This window comes from Pollachius pollachius (genome assembly GCF_949987615.1).
Source record: "Pollachius pollachius genome assembly, chromosome: 3".
NCBI classification, from domain to species: domain Eukaryota; kingdom Metazoa; phylum Chordata; class Actinopteri; order Gadiformes; family Gadidae; genus Pollachius; species Pollachius pollachius.
In genome coordinates, this window is record NC_136936.1 from 36,198,465 (window position 1) to 36,216,539 (window position 18,075).

Sequence of the window (18,075 nt, forward strand, 5' to 3'; positions counted from 1 at the left end):
GTGTGTGTATACGTGTGAGTATGGTGTGTCTATGTGAGTGTGTGTATGGTTTGTGCACATTCGTGTGTTTGAGTGTTGCTGTGTGTATGTGTGTGACTGTGTGTGTGAGAGAGAGGTCCATGAATCATCCAGATGTGGAGAGAGTGATAGAGTGATGAGAGAGTGATGAGAGAGTGATGAGAGGATGATGAGAGGATGAAGTGTTCACTCAACATCTGGGCCAGCTCTCACCACAATCAGCAGGCTGCTTACTTCACAGTAAAAGTTCCCTCAGAGCATTGCCCCATCACCAGTCTGCTTGGCTTTGACTGTGAAGGAAGTTCCTTTCAGAGTAAAAGCCCCCTGGAGAGTTGAGTGTTAATCAGAGACATAGTCCTTACTGTTTTCCACAGGACAAATACAGAGTGATGAAGTAAAGTGATTTTAGCGCTTGTTGCAGTCTCTATTAATATCTGAGCATCACATTTTTTATGCAAATAAATAATACACACTGGTGAGCTGCACCCTCGCTTCTGTTGACAATTGAAAACACACACACACATACACACACACACACACACACACACACACACACACACACACACACACACACACACAAGCACACGCACAGTTCAATCACCTCTACAGCTTGGTGACCTAGTAAAGGTTAAAAGACTACAATAAAAGGGCTCTAAAAGCGTGGCGTCAGGGTTTTCCTACAATAAACTCTCCCCTTAACGGTCTTTCTCTCACTGGCGTGAGAAAGTTTTTTTTTCAGCATCGCTCGGAGCCTTGAAACATCATGAATATTGGAATAATACATCCCTGCCCCAAACACAACCAGCTGGGAGTGTGTGTGTGTGTGTGTGTGTGTGTGTGTGTGTGTGTGTGTGTGTGTGTGTGTGTGTGTGTGAGAGAGAGGTAACCGGGGTGGGGGGGGGGGGGGGGGGGGGGGGGGGGGGCAGATTGTTGAGCCAGTCTGGTTTTACTCTGGTTTTGCCCCAACCCACTGTAATCCTACCTGTCCTGCCCTATTTATTCATTATATATTAATAAATTTGCTCTGTGGTCATCCTAGACTGAGAGGAAACCATGTCTTGCTGTAGCCTACAGGTAGAGGTGCATATGCATTGCTCTTTGTTCTTCACGTGCACACACAGTGCACAATAATTATAGAGGGTAATGTCGGGGGAATATCTGATTGCAGTTGTATACAATTTTTTTCTGATCATGTACACGTTTATAGCAGTGATTCCTTGGTTTTGCATTGTTAAACATGCAAAATGAAAATTACCTTGATAATATATGTAATACATATTTTAAATGTTACATAAAAAAAGGACTAGCAATATAAGTACGCCTCAGCTCCTTCACCGCTACCATATTAATAATAACGAGACTGTACAGATAAACGAGATAAAGGAGAACATAAGGGGCCCTATATAGGCAGAAAAAACTGTCCATGTATGACTGTTTACAGTGGAATTATTCAAAATTATTACTATCATTTTATTACCGTAATATTATTTTAATCGATAGTCAGAACGAGTGTAGCATGCATCTTTAATCTTGTCTACCGCAACTGGGTAATGGTTCATTAACTTTTACATTTTTTAAAAAAGGTGAAAACAGTGTGGTTTTACAGTATTTATTGCGCATTGTTTATATATAGTTCGTTTTTCTGTATTTATATTCCACTTGTCCTTTTCGGTCTTTCCCAGCCACTGTAGTGCCTTAATGACGTCACTATTCAAGATGGCGCGGCCCATCCGCAGGAACGCGAGTCTCTTCCTCAGATTCCTTCAGAATCGAAAGTGTTCTTCTCCTAAAAGACTGCTGTGCTCTGCACCATGCACTGAGAATAAGGTAGATGAGAGATTTTGATTTTAAGGCCCAAATTGTGTAAATGTGACACAGTCCAGGGAAAGCATTAACCTAAAGGGTAGTGAGTGTCTGATAGATATTGGCTTACTGTAAGACTGTCAAAGCTGTGGGGCTGATTAAGATTGTGTGCGCAATCATTGATTGGTTGATTTATCAATTATGTTGACGTGGTGGAATAATGGATATAAATGACTATAGACGTATACATGATGTCGACATTTTGTTTACATTAGACGCTGTTTTGGTTGATTCTCTTGGTTTGCTTTTTATAACATTTATACTACTCCACTAATTGTTTCTTTTAAATGTTACATTTACAATATAAATATATATAGTGATAACCGGATGATTTTTTCATAATGTCAATTAAATATGTTTTAACTGAACAAATATTCCTAAAAAGTTTTTCTACAATAACTACAATAAAATAAATCGTAAACGATTCTATCGTCACTATTACTATTACTGTAACAATACATTACCACATTTGCTTCTTCCCGTATTAATATCCTGTTCTATTGTAAACAGGCCACGTAAGCCAGGCTCTCTGATTGGTGGTTCAGTGTCCATAACAACTCTTAAGCTAATGGTTACCTTGACAACAGATGTCCCAGATATACGTTAGAATAACTAGCATGTTACCTATTGGAAGGTCTTGTCTGTCATTTTACAGTTTTTCTTAGTCGCTTTAGTACATTTCTCAGATCAGAATTGAAATTCTCAAAATTACCTGTTCAATCTTCACATCATTGTGTCACTTGTGCACATCATAGAAGCAGTTTCTAATATCGTTGAACAAGTTGCAAATGCTTTGGTACATTCATGCAAATGATTATGTACAATTCTCTGCTCTTTCCTACATTATCAATTGCTTATGTCATGTTGATCATAATGTATTGTAATGGGTCTCTATTGAATAGTCTCACCACCCCCAAAACATTTAGGCATTAGTTCATTGCATAAGTCTTTAGATGCAAAATGGTTGAACAAGTTGTCATAATATGTCAAGCATATTTCTATGCATTTCCATTAGACCTTTTTTCTAAATCTGTCCTGAAATGGTAAATTGCTACCAGGTGAATCTTGACTTTCTCTAAAGAAGTGAAATGTGTGTGTTAGATCAACCAATGATCAACCAGTTTACTGAAATAGCTCAAAGGTGCATCTCACGAACCATGAACTGGCAAGAATATATATAGCTGGAGCACAACACAATGTTACATTGTCTGACAATGGAAGGACAAGGAATTGGCGGCATCAACAGCTAGAGAAAAGAAGAAGAGGAAGAGGAGTGAGGCTGCGTGAGAATGAGAATTTATGGCCCAACAGACAGGAACGTCAGAAGGTGTAGACTTCACTGTAATTCTTACAGCAATGCATAGTTTACCCTAAGGAGATTGTCCTATGTTCACATTTCTGGCAATGACATGGTCTGTCAACAAATTAAATGTGAATCTTCTCCAGTCTCTTACAATCAATCTCCCACATACACTTACAGGTTACAGGTGTAACTTACAATTTACAATAATTGTCTTCAAACAGATTTTCCAACCAGAGTACACTGTTATATTGACAACATAACTAGGCAATTTGACTGTCTTATCCGTACAAAATGACACAAGGACATGTTCATTGACACAGATATTTACTTATGAGAGATGAACTAAGGATTTTGAGCAAGAGACTGGCTTTTGCAGGTAATCCATGGTGTTTTGCTATTTGTACGAATTGTTTTGAGAAATGCATTTACTGTTTTGCAAATGTTGAGGATGTTTCGAAAAATGTACAAAAGCGACTGAGAAAAGGTAAATCCATCACCCCCCTCTGGGTGATGGATGAGCTGTTGGGTGCACGGGGATTGAATGTGAACACACCACCGTGCATGGCTGTCTGTGTTTTGTTTAGGTCTGGAGTGTGTGTGTGTGTGTGTGTGTGTGTGTGTGTGTGTGTGTGTGTGTGTGTGTGTGTGTGTGTGTGTGTGTGTGTGTGTGTGTGTGTGTGTGTGTGTGTACATGGAGGCTACATTACCTGTAATAATATCCTAAATTAAGTGTTACTTTTCATTTGTTTTCAAACCTTTCAAAAATGTTCACCGCCAGCTGTAATGCACGTCACCACAGGTGTGTGTGTGTGTGTGTGTGTGTGTGTGTGCATACATGTGTGAAACGTTGTCAAACCCCAATACAAATATTGACGTTAATAATGGTAACTTAATGTTTTCTATGCGCCTTTCAATACACATAGAAAAAGAAACACGTCCTTTAAACCAAAACTCTCTCACTCTCACTCTCCCCTCCTCTCTGCCTGCCTCGCACGCCCGTGGTCTTCTTAATGGCTGATATCAGTCATCTCAGCCCTGCATTCCAGGATACAGGAAGTGGTGGCTAATTTTCCTCTGTCTTCTCCCCGGCCTTGTGTCGGGTGTCAGTTAAAACCATTACATCTCTCTTGGGAGTGAGCTGGAACTGTGTGTGTGTGTGTGTGTGTGTGTGTGTGTGTGTGTGTGTGTATGTGCGTGTGCGTGTGTGTCGTCCACAAATTCTCTCCACCTCCTTCTGGTTAGCACAGCAGTCCTCACCCCTTGTTGCTTCCATACCTCACTTTGACGCCTAACCTGCTGTCAGACATGTTCTGATCCCTTATATCACGTATTTGTTTGTCTTAGGCTAATAAACATGGTTACGGGGGGCGTGTGCATAGGTACGCAGGTACGTATGTAGCTATGCATGTAGAAGTCCAACTCACGTCTGGGAACTTGAGTGCAGTGTGGAGTTTCATATTCAATTGGAAGCTAACTGCCATTATAAAGTACAAGATACATTACAATATTACTTTGGGTTTAAAGAAACTTGGTAGTATACATATTATCACTGCATTACTTTTACCAAACAGAATTGACCATCAAACTACAACAACAATTATCAAAATTGAATTAGCAAAGCCTTATCTATTAATTCATAAGAGCTAAAAGCTGTATATTACTGTAACGCGTCCCCCTCAACACTAACTACAACACAGCTCACAACCAAGCGCCCTTCACAACGGTTTCAAGGATTTTAATTAAAGCGAGCCGCTGGTTGGCGTCGATCTGGTGGTCGGCAGGAGCTGAGGAAATGATCTCCTTCTCGGGGAGAGTGTTTCTCGCGGGCTCCTCAGCCCGCGAGTTACCGTAATTACAGATTTATAAATTTATGAAGTGTGAGCTGGCTATTTCTGCTGTGAGGGGACTTTAATGTGTTTTTTTCAGGGGCGTATTGCTTTAACCATTAATATATTATATTCATGCGTTTCCCGTCTGTGAGGTGGGGAGAAAAGCAACACCTCAACGCAGAATAAGAGCAGCGGCTTTGACTTCATATGAATATATGAATGTATGTATTGTATATTATACGTACTGCGGACGTTGAGGGATGAGGAGGAATCGGTTTTGCCGTGAATGTGTTTACACTGTAGTCACATTAATATTAGGCTACGTGGAGGTATTCTTCTTCACCTCTCCACGTGCATGGGGTCAAGGCGTGCACGTGGGGTCATGGAGAACCAACCACGACGGCCCGGTTCTCTGCAGAACAGTGTGATGTCTGCTGTACCAACGTTTATGTATTTTTAAAACACCACTTGTGTAAATTGAAAGTTTTCCCATCTGGGAGAACCTGTCAAGTCGACTGTCGAGGATTTCATTTTCCTTTTTTTCTTTTCACCCTCCCAAAGATGCATGACCAGCAGGGCATGTTTGTAGAAAGTGTGATCCATACATTCTCCATGTTTTCTGCGTGTGTAAACGCAGCCCTGGTGACGGTAAAGACTTAGCACTGGCATCATGTGTTTCTTCTTTCCACCGAGGGCCCAGCACGCGCTCCTCTGAGCCGGGGGGGGCCCCACTGCCGTCGGGCCCCGGGGCCCAGCCTCCACACCCGGTTATTTTTGGAGGGCCGTCGGGCTGGGCCCTGCACTGGGGGGGGGGGGCGAGCACTGGTTCTGAAGGGCCTCTAGTGCCATTAATCAGCAGCAGGCCCCCGTGGCGCACGCCGGGCCTTGGGGCCCCCGCTCTGCCACACTGCAGCGCTCTGTTCCGCGCGACGCACCACGGGGCACTCGGAGGAACCTCATCAATCTCACCTGTCCAACACGTCAGCCACAGATTTAATCAAACGCTCCCCCGACCCCTGCACCCCCCCACCCCGACACACTGCTCTGGGAGAAGAAAATAAATGAAGAAGAAGAAGAAGAAGAAGAGAAAGTCTTGCCCAACGCTTCTGGGCTCCATCCTCTCTACCGTACCCCACATCCCTCCATATTTCCTTTCTCTTTGCTTTTCTTTTCTCCCTCTTCTAACATCCATCACTCCTGCTCATGTGTGTGATTGCACGCGTGTGTGATTTGTGTGTGTGTGTGCTTTCTTTTCGGCAGTCATTCACACTTTGTCTCAAGCTGTGTGTATTCTGATAGTGCCTAGACAAACACACGCACGCGGCGCTCTCTGGTTCTTTGTGGAGCCTGGATGCTGTTGAACCTGTTAGCTCCGTTAGCCCCGTAAGCTCTGTTAGCCCTTAAAGCCATGTTTGCCCTGATTGCACAGTGAAAGGAGCTCTGTCGTTGGGACCACTAACAGGTCCCAGGTCGGGGGAGGAGGAGGAGGAGGAGGAGGAGGAGGAGGAGGAGGAGGGCTATGTTCTGAGGAGAGTCTCCGTGTTCTGGTTCTGATGATGGCGGAGCTCGCTGGGGAGACCTGGGCAGGAGCCGGACACTGAGCCCAGTGTGTTGAGCCTGGCGGGGGGTTAAGAGAGGGGAGAGAGAACCCCGGGGCCGGGCGGACGGAACCAGGGTAACAGGGACCGTCCTTAATCCCGAGGCCCACCGCTGGGCTTCCAAGGACGGGTTCAACCCGACCAGCGGCACCCCTTCCTCCCCGACAACCCTTGACCCTCTGCGACGGGGGCTAATGAGCCGAGCGGCCGGCTGCCCCTGAATGGGTGAGGAGTAGTGTTGAGATGGACCCAGCGAGGAGCCCCGGCGGTACTCCGGGCCCCTCGTGGTCCCTACCAGCCCCTCCTCGGTGAGAGGGATGTCAGTGGGCCGCTCTGGGCCCCCCCCTCCCCCCTGGGGTCAGATATGATCTATGAGGCCGGGGAAGCGGTCCAGAAACTGCCTGGAGAAGAGAAATGTGCTGTTTCACAAGTCGTAGCCCAACCAAAACCATGCGGACGATGATTAATGAGGCAGAGGCTGGCGGGAGGACGGACACCCAGACGCACTGGGATCCCGGGGTAGGAGCCGGTGAGAAGACCAGGACCCCTGTGTCTCCGCTCTTTACCCACGATGCTTAGCGCCGCGTTCCCTCGAGTGACATCTCGTGATGACGAGAAATATATGGATCCTGGATTTTGATTGACCTGTCGTCGGGATGGAGGGAAGGGCAGGAAGTCTAGTCAGGGTGGAAAGGGGAGGGGGAACAAGTTGTAGTTTGGATCTTGGCTGGGATTTTGGGGTTTTAGTGGAAACTTGACTTGGAGTCCAAGAGAAGAACGTTTAGCGTGACTTGTTTCCCTGGCGACCATTGTTTTCCCTTTCGGAGACCAGACCGCTGCGATGTGAGGCTGTTGGATTCAGCGCGGTGGCTTAATGTAGGAAAATGTCTGCTGGATGTAAACCTCATTATTACAGTTGTTTTTTTTTATGGCCAGTTGGCTGGAATAACGGATAATGTGTTCAGACAAATAAAATATCCACTCAAAAGAAGATTTTAAATGAGAATTTATGACATATCCCAGGGAAGGTAATTCACTGAGCAGTCTATTGTGCGCTTTCACTTCATAATGTACTTGATGATAGTAACATGGGTTGTAGAGAGAGGGAGTTATAGGAGCAGTCAAACTGCAGCACTGGGTTGGATGTGGTGTCGTTGAATTGCTGTGCCAATCTCTCCCATCCACTAATAGGAGCTGTCACGACACGCACACACAAGCACAAAAACACACACGTACACGTGCAGACACAGGAACACACATTCCCGGAAAGGGTTGACTGGTATGAAAACACGGCCTCTGAGTGTGTGTAACCTTGTAGTGCTGGGTGTTAATGTCACACACACATGGAGCGTAATGCGTCCGCCATGTGGCCAGACGTGGATGCAGACGGCTTTCTGCACCTCGCTGGGCTACGGCGGCGTTGCAACTGTCGAGAGTAGAACACAAGCGAGAACACCCAGCGTTCCCGCCTCGCTGCCCCGGTGCATGTCATCAGCCAGCGTCCGGGTGCGGGATGAGGGAAGGTAGGGGAGGGATGGTGATGGAGAGATGACATGAGGTGTATGCGTGGTGCACCCGGAGCAGTGAGCCGTCACTGGTTAACGACTCGATCTATCCTAGCCAGGAAAGGCCAACAGTTAGGGTGTTTGACTCCCAGCTGAAAGGTTCTGGGTTCGACTGGCCTATATGTAGGCATCCTTGAGGGAGATGCCCCCCCCCCCAAACCCTACTTGCTCCTTAATGACATGTATAGAAATACAATCGCTTACCCAATGCTCATCCTACCTACAATAGAATATGCATCGTCCAGCAGTCTGTCGCTTCAATGGTGCCTGTAACACCCTTAACATATCTAGACAAAGCTCTAAAGGGGAAATTTAAAGACGTCGTCAAATTTATTTATCCCACCAGGGGCGATTAGGATGCAGCCAGGTATTAACAAACACACCATCAACAAGACACAGACTAAGATAACAGTTAGTGATGGAAACTCAAAAATACAAAAATAAATCGCTATATAGGGAGGTGAAGGTAAGCAGTCGTGATGAACTGTTCGTGAACTGCAGTCCACCCATGGCCATGGGATTGGAAATCTTTTTGCCCTAACGATGCCTCAGCTCTATGAGCTTTTTAATGTAAACATATGGAGGTATTAGCCCAATTAGCTCAAGTAGCTTTACGAATGCCGACTATTAATTTGTCTCTCATCTTCTGAAACATAACTAATGCCTCATTCAAGCATTTCCCCGGTCAGAAGCAGAACATACTGTAGCAGACCACTGCTACAGCCATACCCTGTTAGTCCGGCAGCTAGTTAGCCCAGCGGCTAGTTAATGTCGGCGCTGACTCTTTCTTTGAAGGCTGATTGGTTCAAATGACACCATTAGCATGTCTGCGTGGTAATGACCTGTCCCTTGGGTGGGAGTCAGGGGGCGCTGAGGGGGAACATGGGTTCGTGGTGTCAGCTCTGGGTGAGAACACACATTATCCAGAGCCCAAATGAGTCCTGACACCTCTTTAGAGGCCCTCGGCAGCGAAGGCTCCCTCCACTGCAATTACCCCCTTAGTAACGACACCATACCGACTTCCTGTCTGTCCGCTCTCTCTACTTCTCTACCCCTCTCGTTTTCACCTTGTCTACCTTTCTTCTTCCACCTCTCTCTAAAAATACTAATTTCTCTCTCTCTCACTTTACCTCTCTCCCTTTACCCCGCTCTACATGTTTATCTCTCTCTCTCTTTTAACCTCTGCTCTAGGTCTGCCTAATTATTTCTCTTATTCTCTGTCTTACTTATTTCTTTATCTCTCTTTCCCTCTCTGCTCTACCTCTACATATTTCTTTCTGTTTGTCTCTGTTTTGTTAGCCCATTCGCTCTATTCGCCCTTCTTCATATCTCTCATTTACCCCTCTCTAACTCTGGCGCTCCCAGAATGCTGTGCGTCGGCGGGCCTCATGTCCAATCAAACGTGAAGCTGGGTGGGTGTGCTGTCAGGCCCTCTCTCAGCGGTACACGGACCACCATATCCTCAGGAAGTCTCGCTCTGGTCTCATCGGTTGTGAAGGCTTTTCCGTGTGGACTAGGGAACACAAATTCCCCCCCCCCCCCCCCCAGGCAGTGGTAGGGGGGTTTATTAGAAAATATTTGCAATTGAAATCTCCCCAGCATGTTGTGTTAGAGTCTTGACCTGGTTTTAAAGGTTTTCGTATCAGGAAACCGACAAGGAGAGCCATGCCGGCTTTCACTCCATGTTACACGCCGTTGTCTAATGTTTCCCAACGCGTTGCCATGTCAATACCGTTTTTCCACTAGCGAGCTATGCTACGCTACACGATGTTCCACGCTAGAGTTCCATTAAAAGGTACCGCATTTGATCCCCTGCATCCCCAGCCTACCTAGGGGGCCTGCCTTGACATCCCCTCCCTGCTCCAGGTTCCTCTTTACCAGCACTCCTTCGCAGGGTCCTGTGGACATCCACAGGCGACCGGTCAGACCCGACCAGAACCCAGTGTTGTGGTCTGATCCGGTTCACAACTGGTCTGATCCAGTTCTCTCCCTGTGTGCCTGGGGAAACCGGATCACCGTGGCCCGACCCAGCGCCCAAGAGAGAACCACAATATTGACCCAGGCACTCAGATGTGAGGAGGGTGGAGTCCTGCCTACAGCTGTGGGAGTTCTGACCCAGTCAAGTATCACAAGTGCTGAGCCAGTAAAACCCCGATCTTGTTAGTGCTGTTGCTGATATGGCAGGTATCCTGGAGTCCAGACCCCCCTCGCTCACTCTCTCTTTGCATGCCACTTCCTCGTGTTCCTGGTTTCTCTGGCCCAGATACAGGCCTTGTGTTCAGGCTGATTGTTTAAGTGGATCCTGGGGGGATCTAGCTGTGTTGTGGAGGGGTACAATAACAGCTCGCTCTCTCTCTGTCTCTGTCTCTCTCTATGTCTCTCTGTCTCTGTCTCTCTGTCTCTGTCTCTCTATGTCTCTCTCTCTATGTCTCTCTGTCTCTCTCTATGTCTCTCTGTCTCTGTCTCTCTGTCTCTGTCTGTCTCTATGTCTTTGTCTGTCTGTCTCTCTTTCTATGTCTCTGTCTCTCTGTCTCTGTCTCTCTTTCTATGTCTCTGTGTCTCTGTCTCTCTGTCTCTCTCTGCAGGTGGATCCTCCAGCAGGGGGCCGGGTGTTCTCTGGGATCCAGCCCACCGGTGTGCCCCACCTGGGGAACTACCTGGGGGCCCTTGAGACCTGGGTGTCCCTGCAGGACCGCTACCCCTCAGTGCTGTACAGCATCGTGGACCTGCACTCCATCACCCAGCCCCAGGACCCGGCCCAGCTCAGCCTCAACATCCTGGACATGGCCGCCTGCCTGCTGGCCTGTGGCATTGACCCCCAGAGATCCATCCTGTTCCAGCAGTCCCAGGTGGGCGGAGGAGGGGAGGAGGGGAATGGAGGGATTGAGGGGTGGTGGAGGGATGGACAGAAGAGGGAGGTTTTGAGGGAGGAAGGGAGGGATGGGTGCATGGATGTGTTGGATCTGAGGTATGGATGTGAGCTGAGGTATGGATGTGTTGGTGCTGAGGTATGGATGTGTTGGTGCTGAGGTATGGATGTGTTGGTGCTGTGGTATGGATGTGGTGGTGCTGAGGTATGGATGTGTTGGTGCTGAGGTATGGATGTGTTGGAGCCGCATATCATTTGATTTATATATAGGGTTAAAGATAACCCTAACAGTCCACCCTTTTATTTTTTTATTTTATATTGAAAAACAAAATTACACACAGACACACAGACCAACACTACTGCTGCTGAGAGACTCACCTATAGTTTACATATAGAAGAACCACAGGACTGCACCAGTGAGGGTTTAACCTGAAGCTGCATTATTAGGTAAAATGTACTGCTAAAACCTAGGTTTGTAAAAAAATCAGTAATCAACATGATCGCTACTAATCCATGGACTACCTTGGATGGATGTTTCTATTCAACCTTGTGGTGTGTGCGCGTGTTCGTCTCTCTGCACATGTGGATGTGTAGTGATGAAAACACCTTTTGGTTTGTCTCCAAACATGTCATCAGGACAGTCGCCGCCTTCAGCGGTCTTCTCGGGTGTTTGTTTTCTCGCCAGCGGCTCCGCGGTGTTGACCAGACCCCCGCGCTGAGTCACGGCGTGTCCACACTTTTTTCCCCCTAAGTTTTCTGGCACTCCGTCGACACTAATCCCACTTTTTCCACCCCTGACCGCGGATTGATTTGAGAACCCTCTCCAAAGCGGATGAATATAAAAAACACCAGCATTGCGTTGCCGTTCGGAAGGACAAAGCTTAGGTTTCTTCAAATGATAACGTAAAATGGGGAAGGCGTGAATTACAATAATTCTTTCACTGTTCCAGAATGGATAGACAGCACACGTGTGTGTTTGGTGCGGACTGAAAACACCCACGCACTCACACAAGCACACCCACACACATATAGGCGCACCCACACAAACACACACACACACACACACACACACACACACACACACACACACACACACACACACACACACACACACACGCACACACAGGCACATACAGCACACACACACACACATTTACATACATAGGCACACGCCTATACACACATACCTTTATAAAGGTAGGCACACACGCGCACACACATATGCATGTTTCAGTGGTTTGCGTTGCCAGTGTGAGGACCTCCTAGCGGATAAATATGTCAGCGGACCAAAGAAAACAGCCTGCAGTTGACACAGAGCTTTGAACGTGAAGCGCTGGTCTGTGCTCGTCAGTCTGCGTGTGTCCCATCAACAGACCACGCACATGCATGCCTGTGGAAATGTGTGTTTGGGAAGGTGTGTGTCTTCAATCTATATGGTTGCGTGTGCGCACACATAAGGTGGATTCAAGTGGATGAACTGCTTACAAGCACACACTGTGTGTGTGTGTGTGTGTGTGTGTGTGTGTGTGTGTGTGTGTGTGTGTGTGCGTGTGTGTGTGTGTGTGTGTGTGTGTGTGTGTGTGCGTTTTTATCCGTGCACATCTTGACATCTCTCAGTGTTGGAGATGTGAAGGTTCTGGATGTCCAGAACCAGATGTTCGGCAGCGGTTTTATAGGGACTACTTGGCTCGATACTCACAAGCCTGAGAGAATCCAAACGACGCTGAACACACCCTACAGGACCGGCCTTTTCATGGCTTTCTGACTTAAATTTGACAGAATGTAACAGATTGTGAGCCACAAGAGTATATCAACGTGATCCATATTCTGCTCTGCAGCGTCAGTGTGAGGCTCTCTGCTCACCAATATCAAAATGTGTTGATTTGTTTCTGCTATTATTGGCATAAGGCCCTCTTCTAAACCTAACAGTAAATTCAATGTATTCACGTGAGCATTGGTGTCTGCATTATAAGTGAGTTAAACTACAGCATCCTCCTGGCCTAGTGTCTGCTCAACAAATCTCTCTTTCTCTCACATCTGTCCATCCTCTCTCTTTGTTTCTCTCACAGCCTGCTTTCATGTCTGCTTTAGCTGATGGTTACATCATCCTCTTCCCAGAATGCTTTCAAAGTGGCGAGAGCGTTGTATCGCCAGCACTCATAAACGTATGAAGATTTTTAATGGTAGAGACGTTTTTTAGGGGGGAATGGAATTTTAATAGTCTACGTCTCTCACTGACAGTCTCTTTTACACACAGACAGACACACACACACACACACACACAGACACATAGAGCTGCTCCTGAGAGACTCACCTATAGGTTTACCTGTAGCAGACTCCCCTTCAGCTGTGTGTTAGAGCAGCAGTACCCACCACTGCCACTGTGGGGCGCTGGGGAGTCAATCCTGCTCAAGAAGGAGAGGAAATATCTGCCCTCCAGGCTTGTTCTTTGAAACCCTGATAAACTGGCTCTTGTTTTCTTTATGTTTTTGATTTAAGGTGTTATTACTGGTTTAACTGGCCCTAATGTAGTCCATCATGTGTTTGGGTGTGCTTGTGTTAGGTATCGGAGCATGCTGAGCTGTCCTGGATCCTCTCCTGCCTCACCACCATGCCCCGCCTAAGACACCTCCCCCAGTGGAAGGTAAAGTAGAACTCCTCTTATCTCCTTCTCCTCCTTCTCTCCCTTACTCCCCCCCCCACCCCTTCATGCTCCTCAGCCCCTTCTTACTCCATCTCCCTCTATCACTCCCTCCTCCTCCCCTACCACTTCCAGTCAGTAGTATTATTATTCTGCTATATGCTCGATCAGCCGGATCCGCCTTGAGCCACTTGGAGGTGTTCGATCCAGTAGACCAGCTGCTCTTGATAATGACAACATGTTTTTTTAATACAGGCAGAGCCCTCATTATAATTATTCAACCGAAAGACTGGGAGACAATCCATGTCCGGTTAGGTTTGGGAGGTTATTAGATTGAATACAATTATTGTTGTTTTTATGTTTATTTGTTTAATGTTTCTCGAAAAAATATTAAACCTCTATAAACACTATTTATCACATCATTAAACATTTGAAACCGAAATAACCTTAAAAAACATCAACAAAGGCGTGTTACATATTGCTGTCACATATTCAGAAATGCATATCACTACATAACAGTATATATATTGTAATACAACAACGAAAAGTAAAGATGGAAAAGTAATGCAATAATATGAAATAAATAAAATGGTCAAAAATACAATACAATCTTGACTCTCTTTATCTATCTGCCTCTCTCTGTCTCTCTGCCTCTCTCTGTCTCTGCCTCTCTCTCTGCCTCACTCTCTCTCTCTCCCTCTTGCTCTTGATCTCATGGTCGTCCTGCCGTCCTCCCTCCTCTTCCTCAGATGAAGAGTAAACAGAAGGGGGAGGGCAGTGTCGGTCTGTTCACCTACCCTGTGCTGCAGGCTGCTGATATCCTGCTCTATAGGTGAGTTCTGCGTGTGCACATGTAACTATGTCCTACTCATTGCTGTAACCCATCCACCATCTGCGTGTGATAGCAGTGAATGGATGTGACCTCATGGCCACGAATCATGAGGCATTGTATAATCAGATAATTATCAGATAAATAAAGCATTTTTGTCAGAGTATCATGTTTATAATAATTGTATTTAAACCAAAAATGTGTTTGTGTGTGTGTGTTTGTGCATGTGTTCATATACAGGTCCACCCATGTCCCGGTGGGAGAGGACCAGGTTCAGCACCTGGAGCTGGCTCAAGATGTGGCCCGCATCTTCAACAACCGCTACGGAGACCTGTTCCCCGAGCCACGCCCCCTACTCAGTAATATATACTCACCTGTTTCCCGAGCCACGCCTCCTACTCAGTAATATATACACAACTGTTCCGCAAGCCACGCCCCCTACTGAGTAATACAGAGTGGCGAAGTCACGCCCCTTCCGGTAGAGCCCATGGGACCTATGAGATCAAAAAATATGAATGGGTTTCAATGGAGAGAAAGTAATTATTTTCGGGTCCCAGTCTTTATATGCCCCGGATTACACATATGTTGTTTGTGGATTTAAATGATAATTTTTCATGCAAAGAAAACTAAACATTTTCGTGAAGAAGTTTGATAATGTTAGGTTTTTTCCAAGGGGAGGATAAAAGCATCGAAAGAGGTGAAAACCATTATAAGTTGGGGCATGTAGAGAGTTTCAATTATGCCGATGGGGAGATTGTCTTGTCCACGCCAGTCGCAGGGAGCGTGACGTCACATACGAGACATGTAGACTTTCTCATTGTGTTTTCTTTACAGCCTTTAACTGAACAATTGCACAATAAACGGTCAAACTCTCAGCATGAAAAATTATCATTTGAATCCACAAACAACATATGTGTAAACCGGGGCATATAAAGACTGGGACCAGAAGATAATTACTTTCTCTCCATTGAAACCCATTCATATTTTTCGATCTCATAGGTCCCATGGGCTCTACCGGAAGGGGCGTGACTTCGCCACTCTATAAACACACCTGTTTCCTGAGCCACTCCCCTACTGAGTAATATATACACACCTATTCCCTGAGCCACGGCCCCTACTGAGAAATATAAAGAAATATATTAAATACATGAAAAAATAAACAAAATATTAATCTTAACATGTAAGTAGGGAGCAGATTTTACAATTCAAAAATATTATTTGAAAGTTAATAAATATTTCATCAATATATATGCTTTATGCTGCAGCATCTAAAACCTGTCTTGGAATCTCCTGAATGAATTTATTTCCAGGAACAAAATGTAACATTTCTCACTTGGAAAATTATATTCTTGAGTATGGTGGCCCCAATAGCACACACGGCACTTGCATTAAACACATAAAAAGTTAGTTGACTCTTCACTGTTAAGCTATTTTAGCTCTCGTTGTTACCTGGGTCACCTAGCAACCTGGCACACAGACGCGCGCACACACACACACACACACACACACACACACACACACACACACACACACACACACACACACACACACACACACACACACACACACACACACACACACACACACACACACACACACACACACACACACACACACACACACACACACACACACACAAACGTTGCCCAATGTATTCCCTTCCTGTTGCATGGACACAACACATGCACACTAACGTGCAGACATGTATTGATCTCAAAATTAGCATCTCTTTGGTGTCTGCCTGTTTATATTTCTGAACAGTCGCCCACACACACGAACACACACACACATGGCCACCATGTTCCCATGCTGTATGAGGACCTGTGGAGGCGCTGTGATTGTGTGTGATTCTCGGTCTCGTGGAGGAATAAAACGCAGCCTCTCATGCGTGGCCACAGCCCTGATTACAGAACTCTCCGGTCCTCACGTTTCCCAGCGATACGGCCATAATGAATATGGAAGGGATGTCCTCACGACGTCTGAAAACACAGCTCTGTGTGGGTTTGTGATGTCTTAAATGTGGATGTGTGCTAGTTGGTGTGTATAAAATAGTGTGCGTCTGTGTGTGCTATTGCGCATGTTTGCGCATCCTTTTTCTCTGAACTCCTATCAAACCTTTTCCCCAAAACTTCCCTGATATGAACCCATTGTACCCAGAACCCTTGAGCGAGAGCGCGGTGGGGAAAGGCATGCTGGGTAACCAACAACAACCTGCCTCCTGTCCCCGCAGGCGCCACGCGTAAGGTGAAGTCCCTCCGAGACCCCACGGCCAAGATGTCCAAGTCGGACCCCCAGGCGATGGCCACCATCCACCTCAGTGACTCGCCCGACGACATCATGCTCAAGATCCGCCGGGCCGTCACAGACTTCACCTCCGAGGTGACCTATGACCCCGCCGCGCGCCCCGGGGTCTCCAACCTGGTGAGCCTGCACGCGGCGGTCGCCATGGTGACGGTGGAGGAGGCGCTGGCCCAGGCCCGGGGTCTGGACACGGGGGCCTACAAGCTGCTCGTGGCTGACGCCGTGGTGACGCGGCTCAGGCCAATCAGGGAGGAGATGGAGCGACTGAGGGCCGACAGGGGTCACCTCAAGGTGGTGCTGGCCAAGGGGTCGCAGAGGGCCCGGGAGCTGGCGGCCCCCGTCCTCATGGAGGTCCGGCGAAGGGTGGGCTTCTCCTGAGTGCTTAAACTCAGTGCCCCAGTTGTGTTTAGCAAGGTGTGTGTGTGTGTGTATGGATATAGCTGGGCTGTATCGTCAGTCACTACTCACGTTTTGATTGATCATCTGCTCTGATCACTGACACAACAGGTGGATTTTAAGCCATATGGGTATTGAAAGACCCGATGTGTTAATATATATGTACAAACACCTAAAGGATATTTATGTGTATATGGATTTATGTGGTTTTTTTTGTTCTATCAAACTGGTGTTTGGTATTTCATTTTTTTAATTTTGATTTACTTTGGCGTAAAATAATTAAATCTTTAATTAAATTCAAACATCTGTGTGCTTTTGCCTGTTTAAACCATTCATATTTATTTCATTATTTCACTAGTTCACCTTTTGGCTTCGTTTTTATTCCTCTTCTTGCCGTGGCTCAACCTCTCTCACTCTCACTCGTCTCGGATAAAATCATAACACTCATAACACACATGGTGGCTGGCGACCTCCCCCTCGACCACTTTCTTGCCCAGACGTCATCCAATTAACGAGCAGGTGGCTCGACACTGACTTTGATCATTTAGTTTATTAATGTTCTATTATACAATAGTTACACACTCCTAGAACAACACACTTAAAATATTAATCTCGTATTTTTGTCGGGACATAAAGTCAGTCTTCAGCAATTTGGATGCCCACATGCACACACATCTCTCCTTTTAGAGAGGTAATAGAGACTCAGTGATCTGTGCAGGGTTCATAAACGCGCCATCAACCTGATCGCTCCTTCAAATCACTCCGCTTACGGAAGAAAAATACGTTCTTCTTAACGCGTCGCGATTTAGCGTTTGTCAGGCGTTTTACTGTCCTTACAGTTTTATTCATCCCATCTCCTCTCT

General features: G+C 46.4%; 1 protein-coding gene across 1 annotated transcript; it reads left to right on the forward strand.

Moving 5' to 3' along the window:
* Positions 1-1,734: 1,734 nt before the first annotated feature.
* wars2 (tryptophanyl tRNA synthetase 2, mitochondrial) lies at positions 1,735-17,498 on the forward strand (the record flags this gene model as incomplete). The annotated part of the gene is made up of 6 exons (XM_079731193.1): positions 1,735-1,845; positions 10,762-11,025; positions 13,609-13,689; positions 14,436-14,518; positions 14,756-14,874; positions 16,746-17,498. The coding sequence occupies 6 exons, from the start codon at positions 1,735-1,737 to the stop codon at positions 17,192-17,194; spliced, it is 1,107 nt and encodes a 368-aa protein (XP_079587319.1). The 3' UTR covers positions 17,195-17,498.
* Between the last annotated feature and the right edge of the window lie 577 nt (positions 17,499-18,075).